This window comes from Camelus dromedarius, chromosome 14 (assembly GCF_036321535.1).
Source record: "Camelus dromedarius isolate mCamDro1 chromosome 14, mCamDro1.pat, whole genome shotgun sequence".
NCBI classification, from domain to species: Eukaryota; Metazoa; Chordata; class Mammalia; order Artiodactyla; family Camelidae; genus Camelus; species Camelus dromedarius.
Window position 1 is genome coordinate 9,827,659 of NC_087449.1, and position 27,478 is coordinate 9,855,136.

General features: G+C 35.4%; 1 protein-coding gene across 18 annotated transcripts in view; it reads right to left on the reverse strand.

Annotated features, from left to right (window-relative positions):
- The window catches only part of ADGRL2 (adhesion G protein-coupled receptor L2), a 456,641-nt gene that overhangs the window by 74,029 nt on the left and 355,134 nt on the right, over positions 1-27,478 (reverse strand). For all 18 annotated transcript variants that reach the window (XM_064493400.1, XM_064493401.1, XM_031465462.2 and 15 more), the window contains one exon: positions 2,925-3,138. In XM_064493400.1, coding sequence (XP_064349470.1) covers positions 2,925-3,138 — 214 coding nt within the window. The remainder of the gene's footprint in view (positions 1-2,924; positions 3,139-27,478) is intronic.

Below are 27,478 nucleotides of genomic sequence, written 5' to 3' on the forward strand. Positions count from 1 at the left end.
TGTTTATTACTGCCAGTAGCCTTTCCCTCCTACAATGAGTGCTTTGGTTTAAATGCCCATCAGTAAGTGACATGCAAACTACGTGTCCAATTAGATATACCAATTAGAGCTTTAATGGTTATTTATTATTGTACTAAGATTCAAGAGTCTGTACTAGTAACCTCCCAATCCTGGGCCAAAGAGAGGTACTTACAATGCCAGTTAGTTGTCTTAAAACAACTCAGCCAAGAGTTGAAACAATTAGTGGAAATCTATCATCCAACAGAAAATAACCTTAGTACATCGCAGAGATGATGAGTTAGTAGCATCCGAGTTACTTATTTCTCCCCAGATGGGGTTTAGGACGGGAATAAGTTAATCTGGTTCCTACTATTTGAGGTTACTTCCATCATCTCAACCTTGGCAGAAAAGATCTAGGATCTGAAATAGGTTTTGCCTCTTACTTACTAGCTTAATGTAATTTAATTGTTCTCATGTTCTAGAAACTAGAGTTTTTTCCCCCTTAGGTAAAAAAAAAAATCTCTGAATTGCACCCCTACTTCACAAATCTAGATCATGTATTTATTCCTTGCCTGGTTCCCTGTGACTAGCATAGTATCTGATTCTTCTGGTCTTTGCAAGACCAAATGCTATTTTCTTGATTTCTGTACTGAAACTCTTCTCCTGAAAAATCCTAATGTGTTCTTTTATTTGAGCTAAATAGAATAAAAATCTTCAACATCAACAAGAAAAAAAAACACATCTTTTTACACTTTATTGCTGGCTTATGAGACATTACCCTCCTGTTCTTGTTCTGGTTTCCCCGACGGCAACTTTACCTCTGCCCCTTAAACGCAGGTGTTCACGCTCAAACTGCATAGCCTCCATGGGTAGCATCATCTCCTCCCCTGACACTGCCAACTTTCTGTTTATGTTTGCTTCATCTATATGTTCTTTTCTTACTACTCTTCTAAGTGCCAGATCTGTGTAAACAGCTGCTTGCTGAACTATTTATTTATATTCCACCCTGTTTCCCAAATAAACAAAGGGGCTTATATAGGTAGTTTAACAACCAGAAATAAACTGAAATTATTTAATAAGAAACCAGCTGCAGCTGTGCTAGGAGGCTTTAGCCAGTTGGTATCCACAAATGGGCTAAAAACTTTGGTTAAAAGCTTTGAAAAAAGCCAGGCTAGTTCCCTAAGTCTAGGTACTATTTTACTTTCCTTGGGCAATTTCAATACAAATAAACACACACACACGCACACATGCATGCACACACACACATGCACATGCATACGCACCTTTCCTACTGTAGGGAAAAACTGAGGCATGCATTCTTACCATCTTCTTGAGAACAGCACATACTGCTCTTAGAACCTCTTTTGTATGGACAGAGGTACACTGATGGACATCTGATAGTATCAGTCCAGACTCTGAAACACTGGACCTACTTACGCAGACTAACCTAACATTTAATTTTTTTTAATAGCAAATATTTACATACTTTATTACTTTCAGATCTCTTGGCCAGAGTGCTGAAAAACCTAAGGACAATAATAAAACATAATCTAAGGCAGCAAATGACCTTGATAAGAAGTGGCAAGTTCTTAGGGTGAAGAAATGAACAAAGGGACAGTTATAAACAACACCAGAAGACGATCTCAGGTACAGGTTAGCTCATCACTTTAACTAGACTGTACCCAGTGCTACCAAGAACCAGTATTGTAAGCAAAATTCTAATTTACTTTTTCATCAAATACTTCAGAATGGTAGTAAAGGTTTCTTTTTTTATGAATTCAAAGTGTTAAAACTATTTTTTTTAAAGTTACCCCACTATAATTATCTTCAAAGAGTGCTAAAATGGTGATTATTTTATATAGTATTAAAATACATATTTCAGGAAAGAGTTTCATTTCTCACTTTTTAGGATGAGCCATTTGGTGCTCTTAAAAGATAAGTAGAATCAGTTACTAATACAGCCTTGGTTTCACACTTTAAAATGAGCAGGAAATTAAAAATGGAGAATGAATAACAAGTATTCATACTTTTATCACCACCACAGTCAAGAATTACAAGTGTATTTATTTACATGACTCTCAACTGCTGAAGGGATGACAGGGCGGGACGGGAATGGACAAACCCTTAGAATATAATATAAATATATTTTAATGATACTGAAATTTCTGCACATGTCTCCATCATTATATGTAGAAAACAGGCAGTTTAAAATTTAACAGAAAATTTCTAGTGCTTATATTAGATCTTTCCAAAGACAAATCTCCTACATTAAAGAAAAAAACTATCTCGTTTTTCTACATTATTAAAGAACACATTTTTTGATGACTACAAATGGAAAAATTTGCCAAATTATTAAGCATTTGGGGAAAATAACTTTGTAAATACTGAAATGTATTTAAATTTAAAAATAAACAAGTATTCTATACATTCAGCAATTATTCAGTAATAATTCAGCTGTAAAAATACTGTCTATTTTTCTTACAGCTATTTGAAACTATGTAACAGTCATAATTTAGTGTATGTTTTGCTTATTTTTGCTATAAAAAATAAACTTTTAATTTTTAAAAATTAAGAGCAATTAGTGCCAGAGACCGAGACACTTGAACATTCTTGGTAATATAAAATATTTAAAATTTTTGAAGCCCTAAAAAACAAGATTACACCTGAAATAGAAGGTATTTTATGATACATTAAAAAACGATGTGTATTACATAGTCCTTCTGATATGTCAATCTATATAAAAATGATACAGAAATTTAAATGTTGAAAAATTACAAAGTAGAAAACAACATTAGTAGGTAAAAATCCAACTCAGTTTAATAAACAGGCTGAGATGTGGACTGTACCCAGTTTGGAACAATTATAATACTTTTACTAATTTGGATGTAGTAGCTAGAATGAGATATTGACACATGAGTATTTACCTTTGAGTCATAATTTTGAAGGCATCTGGGAGGTAGCAGTCTGTATTCTCCATCTGAAATGGGTCAGCATCACAAATCTTGTCGTCCGTCCGACCATAGTTAGCACTCTCAATCATGATGACATCACTGCCTGGACACCGCAGGTCTATAGAGTAACCTTCACAGGATAATTCTCGCCTGACTAACCCAAATGGTAAAGCTGCTCTGCTGAAACCTTTAAAGAAAAAAAGAAAAAAGAAAAGAAAAAGAAAATTAAAATTAACTCACTTATGAAGTACATTATTTTAATAAGGCATTTTCTAGTAATACGATTCATGTCCATATCCAAGAGATATCACACAAAGCATGTTTATCAAGTCATCCATTCATTTACTTATTAAATAATTCTTTAATTTATTATTAGATTTTTGACATTATTTTTAGCTGGATTATTCACATTTCTGAGACAATTTAAAATTACCCTAATAAAATATTTACTGTATAAACTAGTCACAATCAGAAACTAAGTGACTCTTCTTGAGTAAATCCTAAGAAAAATGACACATTTAATCAATGGATTTATAAATAATGACACATTTTACAAATATTGAATATAACAACTAATAAAGAAATAGTTTTCATTTATGAAATGAAATCAAAGCTCTGCTACATAGGACACTGGCCTTACGTCCTCATTTAATGTAGGTGTATGAATTGCTGTTAGTAGCATTATCTTAAAACCACGTTTGTCTTAGCATTTCCCCCCCAAATAACTATGGTACCATGACAGCATCACACTTACGGCACAATAACTTATTTCAATTTGTAGCTATTTAAAACTGACATAAGTGAAAGGATTCAGCAAACAGGCCTTCCAAGGAGCCAGCACTGCTTGAATCTAGCCCACAAGCCGAGACCCCCAAAAAGGGCAAAATCTAAGATTCGGTTCTGTCAACTACAAAACAGAGAAACATCTTCGATTTACTCTTCCTAGCTGTGTGACTCTAAAATACCATAATGTACAGAAAAGTGCTCAATTAAAAGTGCTTTATGAATTTACGTGTGGTGTATTAGACAGCATGTAGATGACCATTGTTCATGAGTGCCACAGAAAAGATTCCCAAATGGAATAAAATACTAGAATTCTAAGCTTTAACCACAGTTTTCAACCAGAGGTCCCACAAAGTGGTAACAGAGCGAAGAACAAAGGGTAGAAGAAGAGAAAGCCAAGAACAGTCAAGAAAAACCAGGTGTGGGGAAGCAGACCTCTGCGTGCTGCCTATTATGCCAAAAACGTACTTGATGTTTTAGTTTAGTTCTCACACTTGCTGCCATCTGTAGCGTTCCTGTTCTTAAAAGGCTAGCACTAATTACAGTACTTCTTATCGCTACCGTTCCAGTTACCTTGCATCACACGAGTTGTCCCTCATATCCCTTTCACAGAAAAGCAAAAAACAAACAAACAAACAAATACCCCCCAAAACCAAAAAGAAAACAAACCAAAAAAACCCTGACATTCAGAAGGAAAGTGTTCCAAGGTACAAACTTCCACGCTGAAGAGCTAGGTTGTGTCCAGGCCAGTCCAGTGCCAAGACCTGTTCTCTTCAACTGCTGCACAATGTCTCTCACAAATTCAACGAAATGAAAAGTCACCTAGATAAGCATGCGTCCTCTAAGAGGTAAATAATCCTCCAAAAGGGTTAGTCGGTTCACCTTGATACGATTTAGGAAATCGGCAATTCTCAGACTTGTCTGAACTCTCAATTCTAGTGAGAAAACTGAAAACACAATTGGGATGAAGACAGAGAAGAAAAGGACACAATTTAGTGCACAGAAATCTTCAGGGGATTGAGGCACACCTCAACCTTGGTAGGTTTTCACTAAGAATTAATGTTAGTCTTTTGAGATCACTAGCAGTATGTGGAGAGGTGCACTATCCATGAAGAAGGAAGACGGTAAAAGGGCCAAACTTTCAACCTTTCCCCAAGTTCATAAATAAACTACTACACATATTGCCTTCTTCCACTTCCTCATGTTGTACTGCTTATCCAAATAATTCACCATAAACTAGTATTACAATTGTTTTAATTGAATTTTCTTTTTAGGGCCTCAGAAGCTGACACTTATTTCTGTGGCAAAAAGCTGTGTGAAAATTCAAACAAGTGACAACATAAATTAAAATTTTGGAGCACAGGAAATTCTAAAGGCAGAGATGATTTGCAATTATAAATCCTTATAAATCATATTGTTAGATAATATCACGAATATTAGAACATGTTATTCTAAGACTGTCTTGGAGTCATAACTCACAACTTGTAGTATTTGTCAAAAATGTAGATTAGATTATGAAGCACTGGTCTTTAAACTGAGCCTGTTAATTTCTGTTGTTGTTGATAGTTTGCAAGATTATAGTTATGGTTCTAAGTGAACTTTCCTCTGCTTCTGAGAGATAGCTGAGAAGCTGCACAGTTGATAGTCTTGCTATTTTGATATATCAGAGAAGGGGTTTTTAAAGCCTTAGTCATCCAAAAAGGTAACAGAAAAAGAAACAGATCAGCACACTTTACTAATGTAGTAGGTTTTTAACATAGAATCTTCTGGAGAAAAGAGATCATGGTGCTTATGCTTTCTGCACAGAACTGAATGAGTCCTTAATGGTGAATATCACTTTATTGTTATAAATATTTATAATGTTTATTGTCTTAAATCATAAGTGTTCTCTTTTCTAAATTGTTGCTCTCTCACCTCTGTTTCCATTGAACTTTATACTATGTTTATTTATGTATAAAATTTTAGAAGTGCATGGTACTACGTATATTCATTTTTTATATCTTCCCTGCTGGACTGTGATGACAGAGGTCTTAGTTATAATTCCAATACCTAGACTGATACATGAAACATAACTTCAGTAAGTGTTGTTGAACCAAATTGCTAAATTGAATAGCTAGTATTTCTTTAAAACAATATAAATTACAATGTGTTTTCCTCTATAATACCTATTTCCTTTGGTAGTGAAAACAAAAACATTAACTATTCAAAAACAGATACACTACTTATAATCAATGAAAATTATGTTACATCCTTACAAAAGAAAAAAAATTGAAATTCTGTCAATTTATTATTTTCTAGTTACTACTGGGGTTCATTTGTGTTTCTCACAAAGATAAATGGGTTATATGTTTATGAACTTTCCTTTATTTAAGACCTGTTTCCAATTGGAAAAATATATATATATACCTCCATAAAAATTAATATGAAGAGATAAATAAAAGTAAATATTATAATAGTTAACATTCACACAGCAATTACTATGTTTGGTACTGTGCTAAATTCTTCAATATAGATCACCTCTTTTTATGCTCACTAACATCATCAACAAAAAATAATGGAGTAGTTACTGTAATACCAATTTACAGAGTATGAAACTAAGGCATCAAGCAGTAGGGAATTCAGGATCTCAAGGATTACTCTGAGTTGGATACAAACCCATGCAGGGTGCTCACAGTCCAGAGCCCAGGCTCTGATTAATGGCCATGAACAGAACGGGACTCTGCGACTGCTCCCACCACCATGTTAATAATACAACCAAGATTTAGTCTATAATTTTTCCTACAATCTGAAATTAACCAAAATATGTTAGTAAATCTGACAGAAAACAATTATGTAAAAGGTTCCCACAACATATAGATAAAACTGTACGGTGTGTGCCATGAACACAAGGGCAAAATCTACACTGTGCAAGTACAAACGTATGAAGAGTATTGAACGTTACAGGACGGGTGTCTGGCTCAGCCTTGTGAACCTGGCTAAGTCACTTTACTTCTTTGGGTTTTCATTTCTTTTTCTGAAGAATTAGTCATTTCAAAATCCAATCAAATTTCATCAATCTATTATCCCAAATAGGTAAGCTCTTTCTATTTGGGTACACATGCTATTCTAACATTTTCAAGTGATCAAAAATTAATAAGTTAGTTGACCTATTTCTTTAAAATATAAACATATATGAGGATGTTAGCATGGATGTGCTCTGGCATAACAATGTAGACTGTGTGGTACTGCCAAGAAAATTCTCAAAAGTACATGACGTGAATGCATTAGGCACAGTTCACACAAATCACAAGCAGACATCTTTCCAGATTAACTATTTTAATCGAAAGCAGAATAAACATGGGTCAATTATGAAATTAAAAAAAAAAACATATTAAGAAAAATGTAAACTGTTATGCTTTCTTTGATCATTTCTTCCTATTTCCCTGAAAACTTCAAGGGGTATGGGACTTCAAACTCTTCCACCAATAATGGTATTTTAAAAAAGTCTGGAAAGTCTTAAATAGATAAAACTACTTAAATAAAACTATCGCAATTAATATTAATTTTAAAATTCAGTATTTTTCACTAAGTACAATTTATGAAAAGATAGAACAAAACTTACTAAAAAGAATTATTTAGACCTTTATTTATATCACATTAATGACTACTATACTGAGTCACAGGAAGAAATCATCACAAGTATTGACCACTATTTCTTAATTGCACTTTCTTCCTTTATACATGAATTCATTCTTAACGGTTTAAATTGAGTATTTTTCAGGACTTTAAAAAAAAATCACTTGCCAGGAATATATGACTGATTCCCAAATATGACTTTGCATCAGTCATCTGGTAGGCATTTTTTAAAAGACAGATATTCAAGCCCTAATCCAGACCTACTGAATCGAAGTCTCCGTGTTCAAATGAAGGTAGGATATCTGTATTTGGTAAGGAAAACTTACTTAGTTGCAACACACTGATAAAATAACTAATATGTGCCAAGAATTTCCCCAAAGCCTTTTAAAAATAGGTTTTCTCTATTTAGATTTCATATGTTCAGTCATCGTCTTATTTCCTCTTTATTCTCTACTAGAGTTTTACTTTAGTCTTTGAACATATTCATAGTAGCCACTTTGAAATGTTTATCTGATAAATCTAATAATATCTGGGTCCACATCAGAGACAGCTTCCATTGAATGCTTCTTCTCCTTAGAATGGGTCAACTTCCCTGTGTCTGCATTATCTTCTAAATTTTTTTTGTTGTTGAAAACTAGACGTTTTAAATATACTGCTAGCAACTCTAGATCCCTTTCCCCCTGAGAATTGTTGCTGCTGTACATTTCCTTTTCAGCATCCTGACTGAATTTAATCTGCAGAATCTGTCTCCCCCGTAGTGTGCAACTACTGTGTGTCTGCTCATTGTTGATACTGTTGTTGTTATTTTAATTCTCATTTTTATTTTCTAGTCTGGTTTCCTAGACCATGCCTGTCTCTCCATAGCTTAGTGATCTGCCAATAATTGAGAGGAGACTTTGCACAAAAACCAGGAACCCAGGAACCCGAAGTAAGGTCTCCACCCTCTGCTGATTGACCTGACTGTGTGTTAGGGAGAGGGTTTGAAGTTTAGGTCATTTTGAAGTTAGCCTTGGTTATTTACTTTCTGCCATGTCCCCTCACGTCTCCTCTGCTATAGGTGGAGCTTCCCATTCAGTCAAGAACGCAGAGAACTCTTGGCTCTTTCATTTCCAAGGCTTCCTCAGTCTCCTCACCTGGAAGAAGAGCTAGGGTTTCCCTCCATCTGTTTTCCACAGTGTTTACTATGTTTACTGACAACACTGCTGGGCGTGGGTTTCCACCCTCTGCTCTAAATCAACCTTCTCTCCAAGGCAGCACGGTCACAGGATTTTCAGAGCCAGCCATGCTCTGATGGAACTAATCACAACGATAAAGCCAAGGAGTGCAGGGTGGGGGCAGGAGTAGCTCCAGGCTAGAAGTCTTTGAACTCCCACTGTGCGCACCAGAAGTTCCGTCACCTTTTCATAAAGATGTACTACCCGATGTCTTATCTGGCTCTGGTTAATTTCCAGAGCCTTAAAATGGTGGTTGTTGCAATTCCGTTCAGTTTTATACTTGTTTGATTGGAAGAGGATTTGCCATTTCTTCACCCTGTCATCATCCTAAGTCCCTCTAAAGACTTTACAAATATTTACTGACTATAAATCCTCAAAACAATCATATGAGATAGTAATTATTATCACCATTTTACAAAGGAGGAAACTAAAGCACAGAAAAATTGTTTTACACACACAACAAGAATGAAATCAAGGTTTGAAACCCAGTAATTTAGCTCCCAAGTTCATGTCCTCAAATGTTACTTTAATACTTCTCCAAATGATAGACAATTAGCAGTAGGTTCGGCAACCCCTGATGTAGAAGGCGTAGTTAGGGTGTACTGGGTCCTTCTAGACCTAGAGGAAGAAGGGCAAGGAAACAGTTGTCTGATGGTCAAGTGGTCAATGAAACTGCTCAGTCAACATAATCAACATAAAGACATGCCCAAATTAAAGCCCTTTATAATCACATTATTACTATGACATTTATTCTAAGCTGTATTTTCAATCTATTTCTCTTTCAACAAAGAAAAAAAAAAGCATCCCAACAAGCAAAGCGTAATCCAATCCATCTTGCGACCCTGACAATCGAAGAGAAAACTTGTGGGAGGCCCCGTGAGCGAAAAATCAATACTGCAGCTTTGTGCTGTGCAAATGTGAACACTGCCAAATAGCAGTGCTCAGAGTAAAACGAACTGTTTTGCTCCATCTTCTCCACTCTGAACAAATGATTTTGAAAAGAGTCATTCCCCCCACCAAGGTATAAAATGTCAAGCAGTAACTCTCTGTGCTTTAGGCTGGTGACCGGAATAAATACCTCTCGGCAACAGGTGCAGTGACTCAGGACTAAAGTCATTCACATGCAAGGGATAGCTCCTAATGAAACAGACGGACTGCTATGACTAGGAATTTGTAAAACTGGAATTGGAATTCTATCATTGGATTTTGCATCATTTATGACCTTTTTTTGCAAGAAAATATGCTACTCTGGCAATAAATAGTACACTGCTATAAGTTTATACTTGTGATAGACTTTAAGCTCTTGATTAAGAACATTTTGCTTTTCTAACATTGTCTCCATTCAGTCTGCTTTTCGTACATCTCTGTACAGTCATGCACTCCTATAAACGACTTCTTGTTAAGTTGTATTATAAAAACTTAAACTTCTCTGGTACTGTTTTCCTTAATGACTTTGAACTAAACCCTGTCATGGATGCCACTGCTGATGTCACCCAGGCTCCCAGCAAGCACCGTGCCTCTGGATTATCAGGAACTCTATGGGACTGAGGCTGTGACTTCGAGCTCTGTGGAAACATTAACTCAGGCCACGGTCTGTTACCAGTGCCGGCATGTGAAATCTCTGATTTATTCCTGTTTATATATGTTAATGATTTCTTCCCAAAACGGAAATGAGAAAAATACTTAATGAGAAGGGGGCATGATTTCAACCAGGTTGAACTCTAGCTTAGAAGCTTCCAGAAAATGTATTTTCATTTCATTTTAATTTAGATGAAAAGAGAATGTTGAAAGTAAAACTAGAAGATAAATTATTTCACTAAAAGTTCAACTTTTTTCATTGATCTCTGCATATTCATGAGGGTTTTCAACAATTTTTAAAAATCAAGGATATATAATAAGCTTTCGTTTGTATACTAAAATGCAGTATGCTAAAAGCTCATTCCATGGTAAGTCTGTGGAATGTCACTCTACTGTTTTGGTTACTCTATTACTCTGTGAAATAACTTCATCAATCAAACCCTAAAATACCTATTTTTTGTGTGTTCATTAACATAAAATTTTTTTAACCTGTCAGTTTATGTGAGAAGCCTAAACAATGACATGTAGACAATAAAAAACAAACAAACAAAAACCTATTTTCACCTTTGAATTTGTTTCCATGCCAAGAATAAAGAAAATAAAAGAATGCAATGTCAGTTTCCAGCATTGGCACACTGGGTTTGAAAACGTAGCAATTTGTGTGCAAGTAAACTTGGTTATCATGAAATGCAAATCAAATCCCTACAAAAATACGAAGTTTTTGCATAAGAAAGGGTTCAAACACCTTAAGATCCTGTAACTACAAAATCAACTCAACATACCTGAGTGATATGCCTGAGCTTCTTGTGTCATTTTGGTTTACAAACTGTTTTTTTTTTTTCTTTTTGGATACATTTTAAATTATGAAGCACTTCAAACAAAATTTTTAGAGAAAAATGTTTATAGTTTCAAGTAAAATCAATTTATATACAAAATAGTAAGTTTTACACTGGAATACCCAATAAATAAATACACACTAAAATTAATACATAATTACATATAATTATAAAAACAACAAGGGGGGAACTTTATTTTTGTTATTCGTTAAGAGTAACAAAATTCTGGACACTCAAAAGGTAAGTGTATACTGTTAAAAGGCCATAAGCGCTTAGGTTCAAATACTGCTACTCCTGAAAAAACCTCTCAAGTGTTAAGGAGCAAGTATGCATTGTAAGTCCTTTAAAACATTTTGAGATTAAATTCCTTATTAGAAAGAAAATCATCTCTTTCACTTAAAAACCAGTAAACTATCCACTACTGATTAATAATTCACAAGTGCCATTAAAATATAGCCACTTAAAAGTTATAAAATACTACCAGTTTAATGCTAAACTCTTAAAAACAAACTCCTGGTAAGCATGTCTATTAAAAATAATATATGCCACAGGAAGAGACACTTTTCACAGTCTCAGCATACAGCTATGACTTCCCAAAAGTTCACAAAGACAATACTTTCGTATCAATGTACTTTTCAAAAATATTGGTGCATTTTGTATTAAGCCTCAACACAGCCTCAATACTAAGCCTTGCTACCCAGTGCCTACGTTTAACCACGCCCTCTGCACAGGACGTTCTACTCATTCTCCTCTTAGGCAACAACTCCTCCCAAAACCCAGTTCAAGGCCACCTTAACAACGACGAAAGAAGAACCGGAGCCCAGGTTTGGGTTATCTATTTTCTTTCTCCCAGTAAATATTTATGAGCACCTACTTCGTGCCTAGCACTCTTCCAGACACTTAGGATGTACCAGTTAAAAAAAAAAGACAATCACTGTGTCTGGGTAACTTCTATGGGGAGTGAATTCTTGAGGAAAGGTACGTATCGACCTGGTTCACCATTATAACGCCAAACCTAATAAAGAGTCACCTCACAGCGGTCTCTTCACAGGGGGCATAGAATAAAGATACATCAAACAAATAGATATATGAATGCAATGAGTGAACGAATGATTACGAGCTCCTCTATCAGAGCAGGCAACGTGTTCTTTACTTACATTCCTTTCCTACTAAACCGATCTGCTGAACAGAAAGAAGTGAAGCCTATTTATTTTTGTATTCTTAGTTACAGCACAGTAACTAAGTCACATAGTCAGCATTCACCTTTTACTTAATTTTATTTTATGATTTATTTTATATTTTTAGTCTTTGTACAAAAAGATGTGAAATATACCCAAGAACATAAAATGAAGATTATTTTATAGAGGGGGAAACACACACACTTCACAACCGTATCCTTCTATATGTTAGTTTTAAAATTTTTAGTGTTGAAGTTCAAGCTATATACATTATCAGAAAATGTTTTATTTAAACATTCAGCTGTCAGGGGATAAAAATACACACACACATATGTATACCTATACGTATAAATGTAACAAAGATGACATCTTCACCCAAGTCTCCAAATCAGTGGGACTCAACTATGAAATGCACCCTTAAATGACTGACCACCTGCCAGAGTCAAAATCATCCAGGAGTTGTGGTCATTGGTCACGTAAAAGCACCACAAAAATCAGAACAGCAACTTTACCGGTTCCTTTTTCCTTCCATCAGGGAAACAAGAAACACTCTTTGCACTTACGACTTTTTTATAACCAGTTTAACATTAAGAAGTTACTATCAAAAATTCTATTTCTGAAGTCACTCACATTATAGTATCAAATTAAAATTCATAACTAATTCTGCATACATTATTCACTGACAAAAAAACTAGAGAATAATCATAAAGTAAGAAAACCATAATTTAATTCTCTCTTCTGGTACAACAATTCATTTCTACTTCCACACTGATTACTTAATATAATCTAACAATTCTGTTATATTACTTGTATTACCCTTCTTGATGCCAGAAATTCCGTTAGTTCCCCTCACCCTACATAACCTTAGAATATATTTTCTTAAAAGCAGTTAAAGCAAAAATGCAAAAATATAAGTCTTGTTCCTTTAACCAGTGGCTCACCCCAAGCCATCCTGGCTAAAGGGGCCTATTCCCTTCCTGCCACTGTATGAGTCTGAAGAATACAACTACTTAGGGGTGCAGACCTCATTTAACGTCTTCCCCAGGCTGGTCTCCCAGATCAGAGAGTCAGAATTTGGATTCTAAGTCTTTCTGTTAATATCTTGTTATACTTAAACATAAGCAACAGTTTAAAAAAAAAACCCCAAAACTCACAAAAAACTATTAACCATAATTCCGTATTTTTAAATGGACATTTACATTGAATCACAAGGGGGACAACAATGTATATTAGTATAAGACTTCTAGGTCAATTAAGTTTTATTTGACAATAATAAACTCTCCAGGTATGAAGAAGTTACCGGTGTAACAACTGGCTTCCTCATGAAAGGCATCTATAAGGGGGCCAATTAATACCAATTCTAAAACTGATTTGAGTTAACTACATAGAAACTGCACTGAAACCACCCACTCATTCCTCTCAGTCCCAAACAGGAATCCAAAGGTGATCACATTCAGCTACTGCTGACTCCCAACAAGTGTCCCAGAAGGGAAAGCCGTGTAACTCCACGTACATTCCAAGAGGTATTTATTTCTCACTTCAGGTAGGAAAGATTAACACAGCCTGAAACCAGTCTCAACTCTTATCCCAACTTTCACAAATTGTTACCCACACTAACACTTCGATCATTTAAAATGTGTCAGGCATTTAACCTTTTCCCAATGAAGAAGGGAGAAATTTAATGTCTTTCTGCCAATATGCCATAAAAGGCACTCTTCCCCTAAAACCTCAAAGAATTTTGGGAAGTTAGGGCTTTTTAAATATGTATTTATTTAACTGAACACATTAATACTATGGAAGATGACAGAAAGGCTTTTCTGCTACAGGTGTGAAGGCATTTTCCAACAGGGTTCTAGGGGGAAAAAATCTTATTTTGACTTACTTTTGCATTTCTATAAAAAATAAACAAAAACAAACAAACAAACAAAACCCCTCATGAGGTCAAAGTTGACTTACTTAATTTCTTTTCTTTCCCCCAATGTTTAAAATTTTATTTTCAATTAGGCTACATACATGAATTTTTTAAACCCCAAATCTAGACTGTCACTACTAACATATAACATTCTTTATAAATGAAGACTATTTTCACCTCATGAGCAGGTGTAAACATAAATTTCTAAAAGATACACAGAGCCATTGGAACTACTATATATACAGTGTATCAAAACATAAACCAAAAAGTTACTCCAGTGAACAGTGGACAATTGTATGCTGTTACTTTTTCTTCAATGGTTTTTTTGGTTTTATTTTTGTGGGAGACGTAATTAGGTTTACTTATTTACTTATTTATTTTAATAGAGGTACTGGGGATTGAACCCAAGACCTTGCACATGCTAGGCACATACTTTACCACTGAGCTACCCTCCCCCCAACCCCATGCTGTTACTTTTCTCAATGCTCTTGGACCAATTAAAAACTGCAAAAATACACCAAATGCAGTAGTGAGCTCATTTTGTTTTGTTTCTTTGCTTGTTTGTTTATTTTTTAGGGGGGAGGTAATTAGGTTTATTTATTTATTTATTTACTATTTTTTCATTTAACAGAGGTACTGGGAATGGAACCCAGGACCTCGTGCATACTAAGTATGCACTCTACCACTGAGCTACACCCCTGCCCATTTTGTGAATTTCACTTCATAATGCAAACTCAAAATAATCAAAACCACCACTCAATGCAAAATAGCATTTCTAAATTAATCTCTCATTAGCATCTTTGGTATTCTCACCTAAACACATTTATTGCTCATTCATCCATTTGTGTTTGTGTCCTCAGCACATTCTAATTTCTTCACCAGACTATTCTGGAATAAGCCACAGAAACTAACAATTTTCAAGGTGGAGGCGACTCCATCACTTCCATAAACTACAGAAAGCCCACTCAGTGGTAAAAGTCCTCCCTGACAAAGAGAGGACTTAAAAAAGAACTTTACTAATTGTAATACTGTAAGTGAAAACAGAAACCACTTCCCCAAATGGTGTAACTCCTTAAATGACAATAGACTTTGATTTCATGGGTGGTTTTGATGTTATTATTTTGCATTGTGGTGCTTAAGTTTGTCCAGTTCTTAATGAAAAGATGAGGTTTTAAAGAACACAATCAAACTATTTTCAAATCTGTGTCACCAGAGCACTCAGGGAGGGAGGTGGGGGTGGGAGGAGATAAATTTAATCTGACATTTTACAGTTAAAATGCTGTCTTAAAAAAAGAAATACTACTACTTTTCTGCAAGGTTAAAATTATATCCTCTCTCGTATTTAACTGCCAAGCTGAACATCAAGGGAACTAAGAAACAGCATGGTAGCAGATCCAACTGCACAGACTCTGCCCTCACACACACACAGCCCACTGTCCTCGTTCACCCTTGCTCCCTACAGTACCAACAGCACAGAGGCAACAGAGCAGTGCCAACTTCTGGACTCAGACATTCTAACGGATTTTTAGGAACTGCAGGAAAAGGGGCTCTCGGGAACCCACCTGTTTGAGCCAGTGCTGCTACGCCTCAGTGTACCACAATAAAGCCCCTTTCCTGGTACTTACGTGTTTATTTCCCTTTAAAATCTCAGATACTTTAAATTTCACCCTTATGAAGCTGAATGTCACCAGATTAAAAAAGCTCCCTTACTATTAAAAAAAAAACCTCAAAAACAAAGGCTTGATAGAGTCTCAAAAACAAGCAAGTGCTTCTTATCAGAAAATGAGTTAGTTTAGGTGAATCTGATTTATAATGACCACGTGCATGTTTTAGAAAATTACATCTTCCAAGATAAACTGTCTAAATGCCACAAAGGTTAAATACTTTATATAAGAAGTGTTTGCAAAATATATCAATTTCAAAGTAGGTGAAGAGAAAAAATCAGGAAAATGAATAAGTAGCAAATAAACATATACAATGCTCAATTTAATTGCTAAGAACAAAAAGGAGGCAAAAAAATTAAAATTTGGTGAAATTTTCTATCGAATTACCAAAGATTTATTTGGGTATTGTAAAACACACAGCCTCATTTACTTCTGAGACTTTAAATTGATACAATGTTTCTGAAAAGAGCCTTACCAAATTCCTTTTGTAAGAATATGTTCTGAATAGAACCCAAAATTTGACAAAGATTTGGATAAAAAGAAATTCATAATAATGGAAAGGTTGAGTTAAACTAAAGGATCAAAATGGTAAAGGTACAGTGATAAAACAATATTTTAAAAAAATAGAACAGAACAGAATGCAACCCTAATAAACATTATAAATAAGTAATAATAATTATAAATAATATTTAGTGATTTGGGAATGTGTTCCCAGAAGGTTATGGAAAAGCATATGAATATGAATATATAGGGAGAAAAAAGAAACCCAGGAAGTGGAAACCCTTTTTACCTAACAGTGACATCAAAACCAACTGGGCTCTGCAATCTGGGAGGTGATGAAAACTGGCCACCAAGCCTGAGGTACCAAGAAGTAGAACTTGGCTTAAAGTGAGCAACTGAACAAAAAGGCACACAGCCCAGGAGGATGATGAAAACCTCATTCCTTCCATGGGAATGACAAGAACACATGCCATCTCTTACTCTGAGAACGGAAGTGCTTCCTTGACCCTTCTTGTTCTGAGCTACTGAGGACATGGAAATCCCCGGTGGTTTTTCTGAAGACTGCATATATCCTTTCTCCTTACATCATAATTCCCTCATTTCCCTTGGGTGGTCTGTGCCCAGACACACTGACTCAATAAGGAAGGAAGTATTTTGCTAAAGCAAGGGCCTGTCTCCCAAAGATTACGTGGGGTTCTCCGACTCCCCACCTTGTCCAACTCATAATGACCTTGCTGTTTGTTCCAGATGTACCCGGACTCAATTCAGGCTTCTTCCCATGGCAACATCCCGTGGCTGCCACTTTGCTATTGTGTTAACCTCACACGCTGAAAGGTGAATGAGTGATCCACTCTTGTGGAATGCATTAATTCTATTAAAGAAAGAAACAGATGATACCTGTGACATCAAGAAACTATGCAGAAAATTCCAATAATTTATTTTTTCGTGTAATTTGTTAAAATGTTAATCTGTTTACACTATGAAATCGAGTCAAATAATTTACTCACGATCTAAAATCTGGCATGTACACTCCCACTTTCTAACTTTCTTCATCCCACTCTCCCCACTTGGAATTCGCTCCTGTAGCTCAGCTTCTGGGCCTCCCTCTCATTTAAGGGGGCAGGAGCTTCCTTCTTTTAAAGCCTTCCCTAGCAGAGTATTCAGCGTGAAACTATCATGAAACTAACAAAACCAGTCCTGATTCAGAGACAAGATGATACTTTAGCACTGAGACGAATTATGTGCACAGACTCCCCAAATCACACTAACAAATGTTAGGTTTTTCAAAGAAAAATAATTTATCACCAAAGGAGAAAAGCATTAAAGGAGGGGTCACTGGTTATCGTGGTACCCCCCACGCACCGCTCTTGGACACTGAGTCTTACTGAAAAGGCAAACAGTAGAGCCAGCACACCCAGGATGCCCGAAGAATGCAGAGACAAAGAGCCGCCCCCACCCTTCAGTGAGATGCTCTCTCTACCTCCCTGGTGATGCAGACTTCAGATTTCCAGTGTCTGCTCTGCAACAATATTCTGCAGGCTTTTCAACCACAGTCACTTGTAGAAAAGTGTTCACTCACATCTGATAGACTGGCTAATTGGCTTGCTTCCTGTGTGCTTTAAAACCTAGTTGCTGGCTGCACATATTACCTTGAAAGCCTTATTTTTCTGGGACAAGAAGGCTTATTTCTAGGCACTTCTTAACCATATGCTATTTTGCAGATGTACACTGTCCAGCACAGAACATCTAGATTTGAACCCAGCTTTTCTCTTTACTAGCTGAGTGACGTTGCTCCGAAGTAGAACTCTGTACTTCAGTTTCCCCACCTGTAAAACTGGAATGACAATAGCTCTTACGCCTCACAGAGTTTTGTGAGGATTAAATGTCACTACATGTAAAGTATTCTAAAGAGTGCTTCACAAGTGTAAGAACTCAACTTTGCCAACATAACTTTTCTTAAAAAGTGGTGCATTTGACGCCTGGTCATAGCTCTGGGTTCCATCTCCAGTAACTAAGGAAGCAGCTTAATTAGCAAATTATAAGCCAGATAAAATTGTATAACTCATTATACACAGGTAATTTGCAGATTATGAGATTATAATTATAGGTAATGAGAAATAAGCTAGTCCGTGCTGCTCTCATCTGTCTGCCCTATACCCTCTTTGAGGGCGCAAAGTTCATTTGCCAACTGTGTGTGTGGGGAGTGTGTGTGTTGTGTGAATACTACACTAGAAGATAGGTCAGGAAAAGGGACCATGACTTGCAAGGACTTAGAATGTTCTGGACACAGTATATATTATCTCACTTAATTAGCACTGTGACTTGGCTGAATCCACAGAATCCTGGCTATTTGGTGAATTCTTACTCATCCTTTTTAAAGATCAGAAACAGGGAAAACCTCCTCTAATGGGTTTTCTCTTACCCCAAACTTAGGCTATCTCACCTCACCCCCTAAACTGTGTCATAATTCTGACAATACATCCATGGACACTCTCTACACCATCACATGGCTTAAAACATATCTACGTATGTATTTCTCCTTTTAATACCAAAAAGTTTCTTGAAGGCAAGAATGGATATTTACTCTTGTTTTTATCCCAAGCATCCAGCATAGCGCCTGATTATAGTAAGCACTTAATGCATGTATGATATTAATTTTACAGCTCAGAAAACGGAGGCTCTGGGTATTTATCCAAGGTCACGTTACTACAAAAGGAATCTGGAGACTGGCGTGAATGCTCCTCTCACTATACTATGGTACCCGGTCAAATTCTATCAGTAGTTATTTTTTGAGCTTCGAGGCCACTTCACATCAACACTCTTTTAGCCCATGTTGCCATGGGCATCAATGCAATCCTAGTAAAGTCAACCAAAACATTTCCTAGGCATTTAAAATAAACCAATCAAATTCAAGTTAAAGGGACACACTAATAAATTTTTCATAGATTTTCAATAGATTACATTAAAATTATTTTGTAAATTATGTTTGAATATATAGCTTGCTCACTCAGTAACTTTTCTGTGTATTAACACAAGTAGAAATTTTATTTGGAAATCTTATAGGCAAAATTTCAAAGTCATCCAAAGGTTAGTAACAAATATTTTAATGATGAAAACTTCATTGCATGCAACATTATTACAATTTTTTCTGAGCATTCAGACGTCAACATTTTTCTATTACCCAAACCAAATGATCAAAGACTATGAAACCTCTGCAGGATTCAAAGGAAACAGACTAAAAGGTTCTATATCCCAGTCTCTTGCCTTGGTCACCTTTGCTTTCAGGTCCAGCACAAAGTCAGTTTGTTGAATAAATTAATCCTCTTAATAAAATTCGCTTTCATTATGTCTGAGGAAATATGCTTGCCCACACGTTACTTTGTAATATGTATATATTGTAAGTCTATACGGATGTGCCCTCTGGAAATCAGAAAGAACGAGATCGTTCTACACAGAGAGCCCCAGATGGTTTCCCTAAGCCATACAGAGCCCAGTGGAGTGCGCTTTCTGGAGCTGGAGAGCAACGGTTCTTATTTTTATGAAGGGGTTGTCCCCTTTCTTAGACTCCTCTATCTCAGTCTCCTATTTTACTAACAATTTTACCTGAACTAGAATAATCAGATGCTACCCATTATTTCTACTCTTATCATTCACTTTTTCAGACTCGATATGTATTAAATGCTGTATGATCTGCAAAATTGGGGATACCACAATGTCAAAAATCCAATGACAATAACCTCAGTAGCGGAAATTATATAACTATCTTTAATAAGCAACCCAACCCCATTAACTTCCAAGTATAATTAGGAATTTCTTCGTATCATCTTAACAGCAATCATCAGGCTGTAATTTGAATTCATGGGCTTTCTGACTAAAGATGGAAAAGAAAGTCTGCATAAGAGTACAGACAGTTTCAATCCTGTTCACAGCCATAATTACAGGACCTAATAAAGTGGAAACTTAATAAATATATGTTAGCATGCCAGGAGCAACCTCTCCTGTGTCCAAATGCTCTCAGATCATATTTTAAATCCTTAAGACAACTCCACTTTTAATCTTTTAAACTTAATTTTCTATTAATTTTCCTACTTTTGTTGTGTATTTCAGAGTTCTTTTTGGTCATTCATACAACACTGAAACATTTACTGAGTGGTCACCATGTGCTAATAAGCAAGACACAATATATATACTACAGTGAATTTTTCAGTTCCTATTCTTTTAAGCAGTACAGTCTTAAAATCTTGGAACAGAGGACCTCATAAAGTGAGAGAGAGGTGAATGACTTCACAAAAGACAGAAAATTATCTTGACAGGGGGTGTCAAGGAAGGTTCCTTAGGAAAGGCAACGTTTTTAAAACTTCCAATATCCGGGGCAGGGTTTAGATCAAGTAGCAGAGAGCATGCTTAGCATACACAAGGTCTGGGTTCAGTGCCCAGTACCTTCTCTAAAACTAAACAAATAAGTAAACCTAGTTAACTCTCCCCACCAAATGAATTAAATAGAAGTGCAATACATTAAAAATAAAATAAAATAAATAAAATAAAATAAAATCTCCCAATATCAAGAATACACAAACTGAAACAGGTAAGGATGTGTTCAGGAGTGAAGTGACCACATCAAGGTCATTTTTTAACCTATAACTATTTTTTAATTGTTAAGAACTTTTATTTTTTAAACGACCTACAATATATGGAATACATAGCTGCAAGTGTTCCAATAAAATGTTTCTTCTTACTACAGCTTTTGTTTAATCAACAAAGCTGGCTTCATTTGAGTCATAACATCTCACATTTCACAAAATAACTTGTGTATTTTGCAAAGGTATCAAAAACTGCTCAGTATTTCTAAAATATTAGAATAAAACTCAATGTACTGAGAAATTCAATGAAACTCAACTAGTGTGTGCATAAAGACTAACTAATTTTTATTCTACTGTTTATCAAAAGAGGACTTTCTTATTCAATGTTTATAGCCCTGACCCTCATCATCTCATGAATGGCTGTTCTGAAATTCTCTTATAAATCATCATCTCCATGCTTTGAGTCATTGTCTACTTCCTTCAACAACCACTCTGCTACCTTTATTCTTCTATAAGGCAATCTACTTCTAGCAGGTTTAATAGGTTTGACAGCTCTCCCAGTCTTCATGATAAACTCCAAAAGCCCCGGTGCGGCATGCAGGGCCTCTCGACTTTCCAGCCACACCCAAAGTGTCCAGATTCATCTCTCAGTTCTCTCCTGCAAATGAATGAAATCAGGCTCATCTTCCAAGGATACGTTCTAACGTCATAGGGTGTCTTCTGAACTTGACAGTCAGAACTAATTACTTGTTCCCTACGCTCTCACTGCTTTTTCAGTAGGCCTAAATTATCACACATAGTAATTAGGAATAATTACAATTCATATGGATCCTATTTCTCTTACAGTATCAATTCTTGCATCTTCCTTATTTATCTTTTTATTCCTGAAAGTATTTGCAAATGATAAGTTTTATTTTCTTAAAAAATGCAATCCAAGAAAAATCAAAACATTTAAAATTTCATTTGCAGATGTTGGAACTGGGAGAGATACTCAGGATTACCCATCCAGTATTTCTTTACACACACACACACACACAACTATACCCATAGGCATGATACTCTGTATCAAAATAATATACTTACTATGTCCATGTATAATTAACACAGATTTCATGAAAAAGTATCCTTATTAAAACAGTGCCCTCCATTTGCTATTCTACTTATCTGAAGTGCTGATCATAGCCCACGAAATACTGTCTTCTCAAATCGTTAACGGGTGGTACTTTACAATTTTACAAACACCAATCTAGCCCAAATCCTTAAATAAAAAAAATAAGGAACCCGACCAGGATGGCTCCACGAACTCCCAGAGGTTCCTGAACTAACGTTAGACACTGTTCTCAGACACTGGTCACACCGCCTAGTCAACTGTTCCACATGTTCTCGATATGCATCTTGTACTCTGTCAACTGGCTCAATAAGAAATCTAAAGCTTCCAATGGACACTCAAAGCTCTGTTCTGGAGAAAGGGGTGGTCCTCCTCAAATCATATTTACTATCAGTTATAAGTTTACCTATAATAATCCCTACTACACGTACAATATATACTCAGAGCGTCTATCTAATGACACTAGGGGGCACTTTTCCGTATCCCTACACTTCAGGACTAAGTGCATCTTTCTGAGAAAGTGTGTCACATTCCTGCAATTTCAGAGCTATGGTCTTTTAATCCATTACCAGCTTTCCACCAAGGGATTACTGTCTTGTTTTTCTTACATTAATTATATATAGAATCCTCAGGCAGAAATTCTGACAGAAAGAATGTAAACGAGCTAAGCAGATGCTTTTTTAATTAAAAAGAGTACATGCAAATATTTCATTCTGAATAGGAATTCAATAAAGGTTTAAAATTATTTTTATTTGGCAGGGTTTGTTGTTTAAATAAAAAATACATTTTAAAAGCTTATTAAATTGATTATTAATAATGCAGAATAATTAGTTAATTTAGAGCTTCATCTGAAAAGGTAATAAACATCTGAGGTGTATTTGGGAAGAGACAACAGAGGAAATACAAAATTATCTGGTGGTTAACTTGCTCTAAGAGGTTGAACTTTTGCTTTCTGGTAAAGAATTACCTGATTACTAATAAATTTAAAAGACTATAATTTGGGCAATATAAAAGGTGTGTAATTATTTAGGTAATTGCAAAGAAATAACATGTGTATTTTACATCTAAAATGATACAAGAAATACAAATCATGTACAAACTATTCAAAACTGCTTTCAACAAAAAAGGTACAATTCACTTGTTGCAAACATGTTCCATTGAAGATTCCCCAGGGGCATCATTACTATCAAGTTTTTAGTAAGTGCTGATTAACAACGTCACCCAACGTAAGATCCACTTAGTTTCAGTTAACTGTTATCGAAGTGATCTGCCTAGATATTCACAAAGCTACAGGGTGAGTCTAATTTGTCTCTGTTTTCAAGTAACATCAGTTTGGGATTGTTTCAGTGCACATTTTAACAATAACAGGGTATTCAAATTTGGGAAAAACAGAATTTATGGAAACCCCAATGCTTAATTAAATCACAGAATGAGGTTTTGAAGTAGTAAATAATAAATCACAATGAATCCTCAATCTGGTCGTCAAGGAAACTACTTTGCCTCTGCCATAATTGCTGTGATCCCCGTCTTGCCCCTTTTGACACGAAGCCTTATCATGCATTCTGCTCAGAGACTGAGAAAGTAGCTTTTCTGTTCCTCTCAGGCAATCATGTAACATGCATTGAGCTTGACTGAACAGGGCCATGCGACCATACAAACGCTGAATTCAAGGCCTTTCCTTTTCTCACTGAAGACAGTAATTAACAAGTAAGCAGCAGTATATTTGTATCAAGCTTTAGATAAGAAATGGGACCAAGGTGCCTCGGCAGGTCTTAGCAACTGTGTTTATAGAAAGTTTTTACTAATTTACTGACTTACTATCAGAAGACCTGTTTGTGAACCAGTAATCATTAATATCTTAAAGTTAAACATCATTTTTTAAGTTCTTCTGAAAATAAAGATCAACTACTTGGTTTAAAAGATATATATACACATATATAATAAATATTTATATTAAAACATTATTTAATATTTATAAACCAAATATTATATATAAAAAATAGTAAAAGCAGTGCCAAATAGGTATTGCCAGATCAAAATGTCTTACATAACTTTCTTTTCCTTACTTCTATTTTTGTATATTGGTCATTTTTAGAATAATAACCATTATAAAATCCTGAAATAAATGGGCAACTCTGTCTCTGACATACACTGCATCCATTGTTTTCTATTAATTATTTTGATTTCCTTAACTAGATTTAATTAAAAACATTTATTTTCTAATATAATTCTAATTCCTTTTAGAAAGTATTCCTTTATTTCATTTTGCTATATATGCTGGAACACTCCTTTAGATCACTCAGTTTTGAGGTTCTTTCTACTCACGTCAACTACTAAAATGGTATAAAAGTAAAATTATCAATATATTTTTAAATTCTATCAGTTCACATTGAAATAAAAATGATCTTCATCAGCATTACAACTTCCAGGATTCAGTGTATGTATTCAATTCTTTTCTCTTTTATTTACTTAAACTCAATATTGGGTCACACACAATGAATGTTTCGCTAGAGCTGGTCAGTTAATTAGTAATAAAGATAATAGCATGGACTGTTAGAGTTTCTGAGTATTACATGAAAGCATGTATACATAGTATTTAGCTCTGTTTACTCAGAAAGCATTCAATAAAATTTTCACTTTCAGTGACATTAGCAATTTCCCCATTTTCAAATTAAAATTAAAACACCAGGCAGTAAAATTGTTAATTTGGAAGAGCAGGTCAGAGAGTTTGGTAAAACATCCGTTAAAAAATATATATATACCATATAGTCTCTAGGAAACTGCAATCTGTCAACAAGTAATTCCAGGGGAAAAAAAGCATCAAGGTTCTTTAAAAATCCTTCACAAACATAGGGATGTTTTCAAGGGGATGAGTAATGAAGAAATAGTTTCATCTGAAGACAGAGGAAAAACTTCGTAACAACCCAAAACACTTATGCATGTAAAAAATTAGCAACTGGAGACTTTTTCTTTCAGTATTTGTAGTGTGTTATTATTACAGTTACGATTCTGATTTTAAAATACCATGTACCTTAGTTTTTTAAAAAAAAAAGAAAACTTGTCTTGCCTAAGCTGCTAAGTAAAGAAAGTAGTTAACACTAAGAAAGAAAGAAAGTGTAATAATTACGGGAACTCAGGTAGAGTGTCAAAAATGGACAAAGTAATGAAGCGGAATGGCTGATGCCTGCAGGAAGGGGATCCAGAATCAAAGTGTGGTACAACATGAGGAGAAAGAAAGGTTCCAGTAAGTTGCCAGGACGTAAGAAATCTCATCTTATGAAATTTATTGCTCAAATACTTCTCCCATTTTATCTTACTTCAAATAAGTGGGTTTATTTATTCTCCTTTAGAATCAGTAACTACAGAGTGTCCTGGAAAATAGAAGGAGCAGGAAGGTATTCACATTTCTTCAAAAATCGACATCAAAGCAATATAGCATAAGCGTGATTATTCAAGCAAATAGATGTGAAAAGAACACGTTCCCAGGTGCTCCTCCTGGCTCCATTAAAGTTAATTTGACATTTGAACATTAGTATCTGATTTTCTTGGTTCAACTGTTAAAATTAAACTGCTTTTGTAGTACTTTAGGACTCAGGTAGTGTTAGAATGTTACACTTTTTTTTCTAATTCTCTGCTTAAGTTCTCTTCACATAAAATACATCATCTTGAAAATACACTGCATAACTTCTCAGACTAAAGCAACATACCCCATAAAATCCTTTCTTTCCCAATGAAACACACCATACCTTAACTGGGGAAGTTAATTACATGCTTTGGTTTCAAAAACCAACTGCTGTTGCCAGCTGCATTCAAAATAAGAGTAAATGGAGAGAGTTTGAGCTGCCAACAAAAGACATAATTAAATAGAAAAAATGCTGTCAATAAAACATGGCGACAACATTTAAAACTTTGAAAACAAATAGGGCCATCCAGATTTGGACTATATCGTAGAGTTAATACCTCTTAACCACTAACCAGCTGGGTCAAATAAGAATAACGTAGAAGGAGAAAACTCACAAAAACATATTTGTGGGGAAATCAGTTTTATGCAAATAAAGGTTAAATTCAGATTCTTTTAAAGCTTTTCTCAGTGAGGATTCCACAAGAGAAGAAAGAGCTACATACAATGACTGAAGGTCTGTTTTCCTAATGCTGCTGTTCCAGCTGCACTGGAGAGAAGCTCATTCACTGCACACTACGGATAGGTTAGGTTTACATTATCTGTAGGAACTAGTTGAAAGGGCTAGGAGAGCATCTTATGAACTGTGAGAAGAGATTCCAGGTTTTCAGTTTAAGAGGTGACAAGGATACAAAAAGCATTTAATCTCTCCCTCAGGGGGGTATCTTCTAACCATAAAGTTAACTTGTATGTTTATAATGTAGCTAAGGTTTCAAACTGCTTTCACATATGCTATGTCTTTATCCATATAAACAGCTCTGGTTGTTTGGACATGCTTTGCAGAAAGCATCTTTTTTAACTGCAAAAAAAAATTTTATCTAAAAAATTACAGTGAAATTTTAACTTTCATTCTGATGAATACCAAAAGGACCTAGAATCTACAAGAATATTTTAACTATTAGTAGTATATTTGGCATGATCATAATCCATCAATAGGTTTGCTAGAAAGCAGTGAATTTGAGTTATAAGAAACCAGTAAACCCTGCAAACCACCAGGATTACATGGAAAAATCACCTTGGCCTATTTAGCACCGACCTGATTTTTGGACACTTAACCAATTTTCTCATTTCTAGTTGGAACAACATGTCATGAATCATCATTTCTCTATCTTCCCTTTCTTCTCAGATACCTAAAATCAGAAAATAAGTTGTGCAAATTCTGTATAATGTAAATGCGTCCATAGTACATCTCTGTATGTTGGCATATCAGAAAAGCAGGGAGACCAGTTGAAACGGTGCACTCAGGAAAAAAAAGATCTCATTACCCATTTTCTTTCATTTCACCTTCAATGAAAAAAAAAAAAAACGGGTAATGAGAAAAAGGAACAAACTAATGAATCAATCAGTTATTCACTGACCACCACTTAAGGGTTTCAGCACAGTCTGGGGGCAGATTTAGGGCCTCGGACAACGTGTCGTCTTCGTCTTGCATAGTCTGATGTCTGCTGGGGGAGCAAATATACAGATCCATAGAAGGAAGTACACATAAGCAAACGTTCAGTTACGTGGCCCAAACCGTGTGGTGTAAAAACTGGGAGTAAAGGGAGATTAATGTGTGAAAGCTGTTATGAAGGAAAGGGGATCTCAGCCTGACCCTGAAGAATGAGCAAAAGAGACCACAGGCGGAGGACACCAGGAGTAAGAAAAGCTCTAAGCTGGCTGGCTGGCTGGCTTTCTGAGTGCTGTTTGTAATAACTTGAAAACAACAAAAGTAATTTGAAAAGAAGAATGCAAATGTAAACAGGGGGTTAGTATTTAAATAAATAAAGTACACAGAAATTAATGCCTTACTCCTCCCCACAAAACTCTGTCACTCATAATTTTGAGCCCTGGATCCATCGATCTCTGTACCATTTCATAACTATATGCTTCACACTTA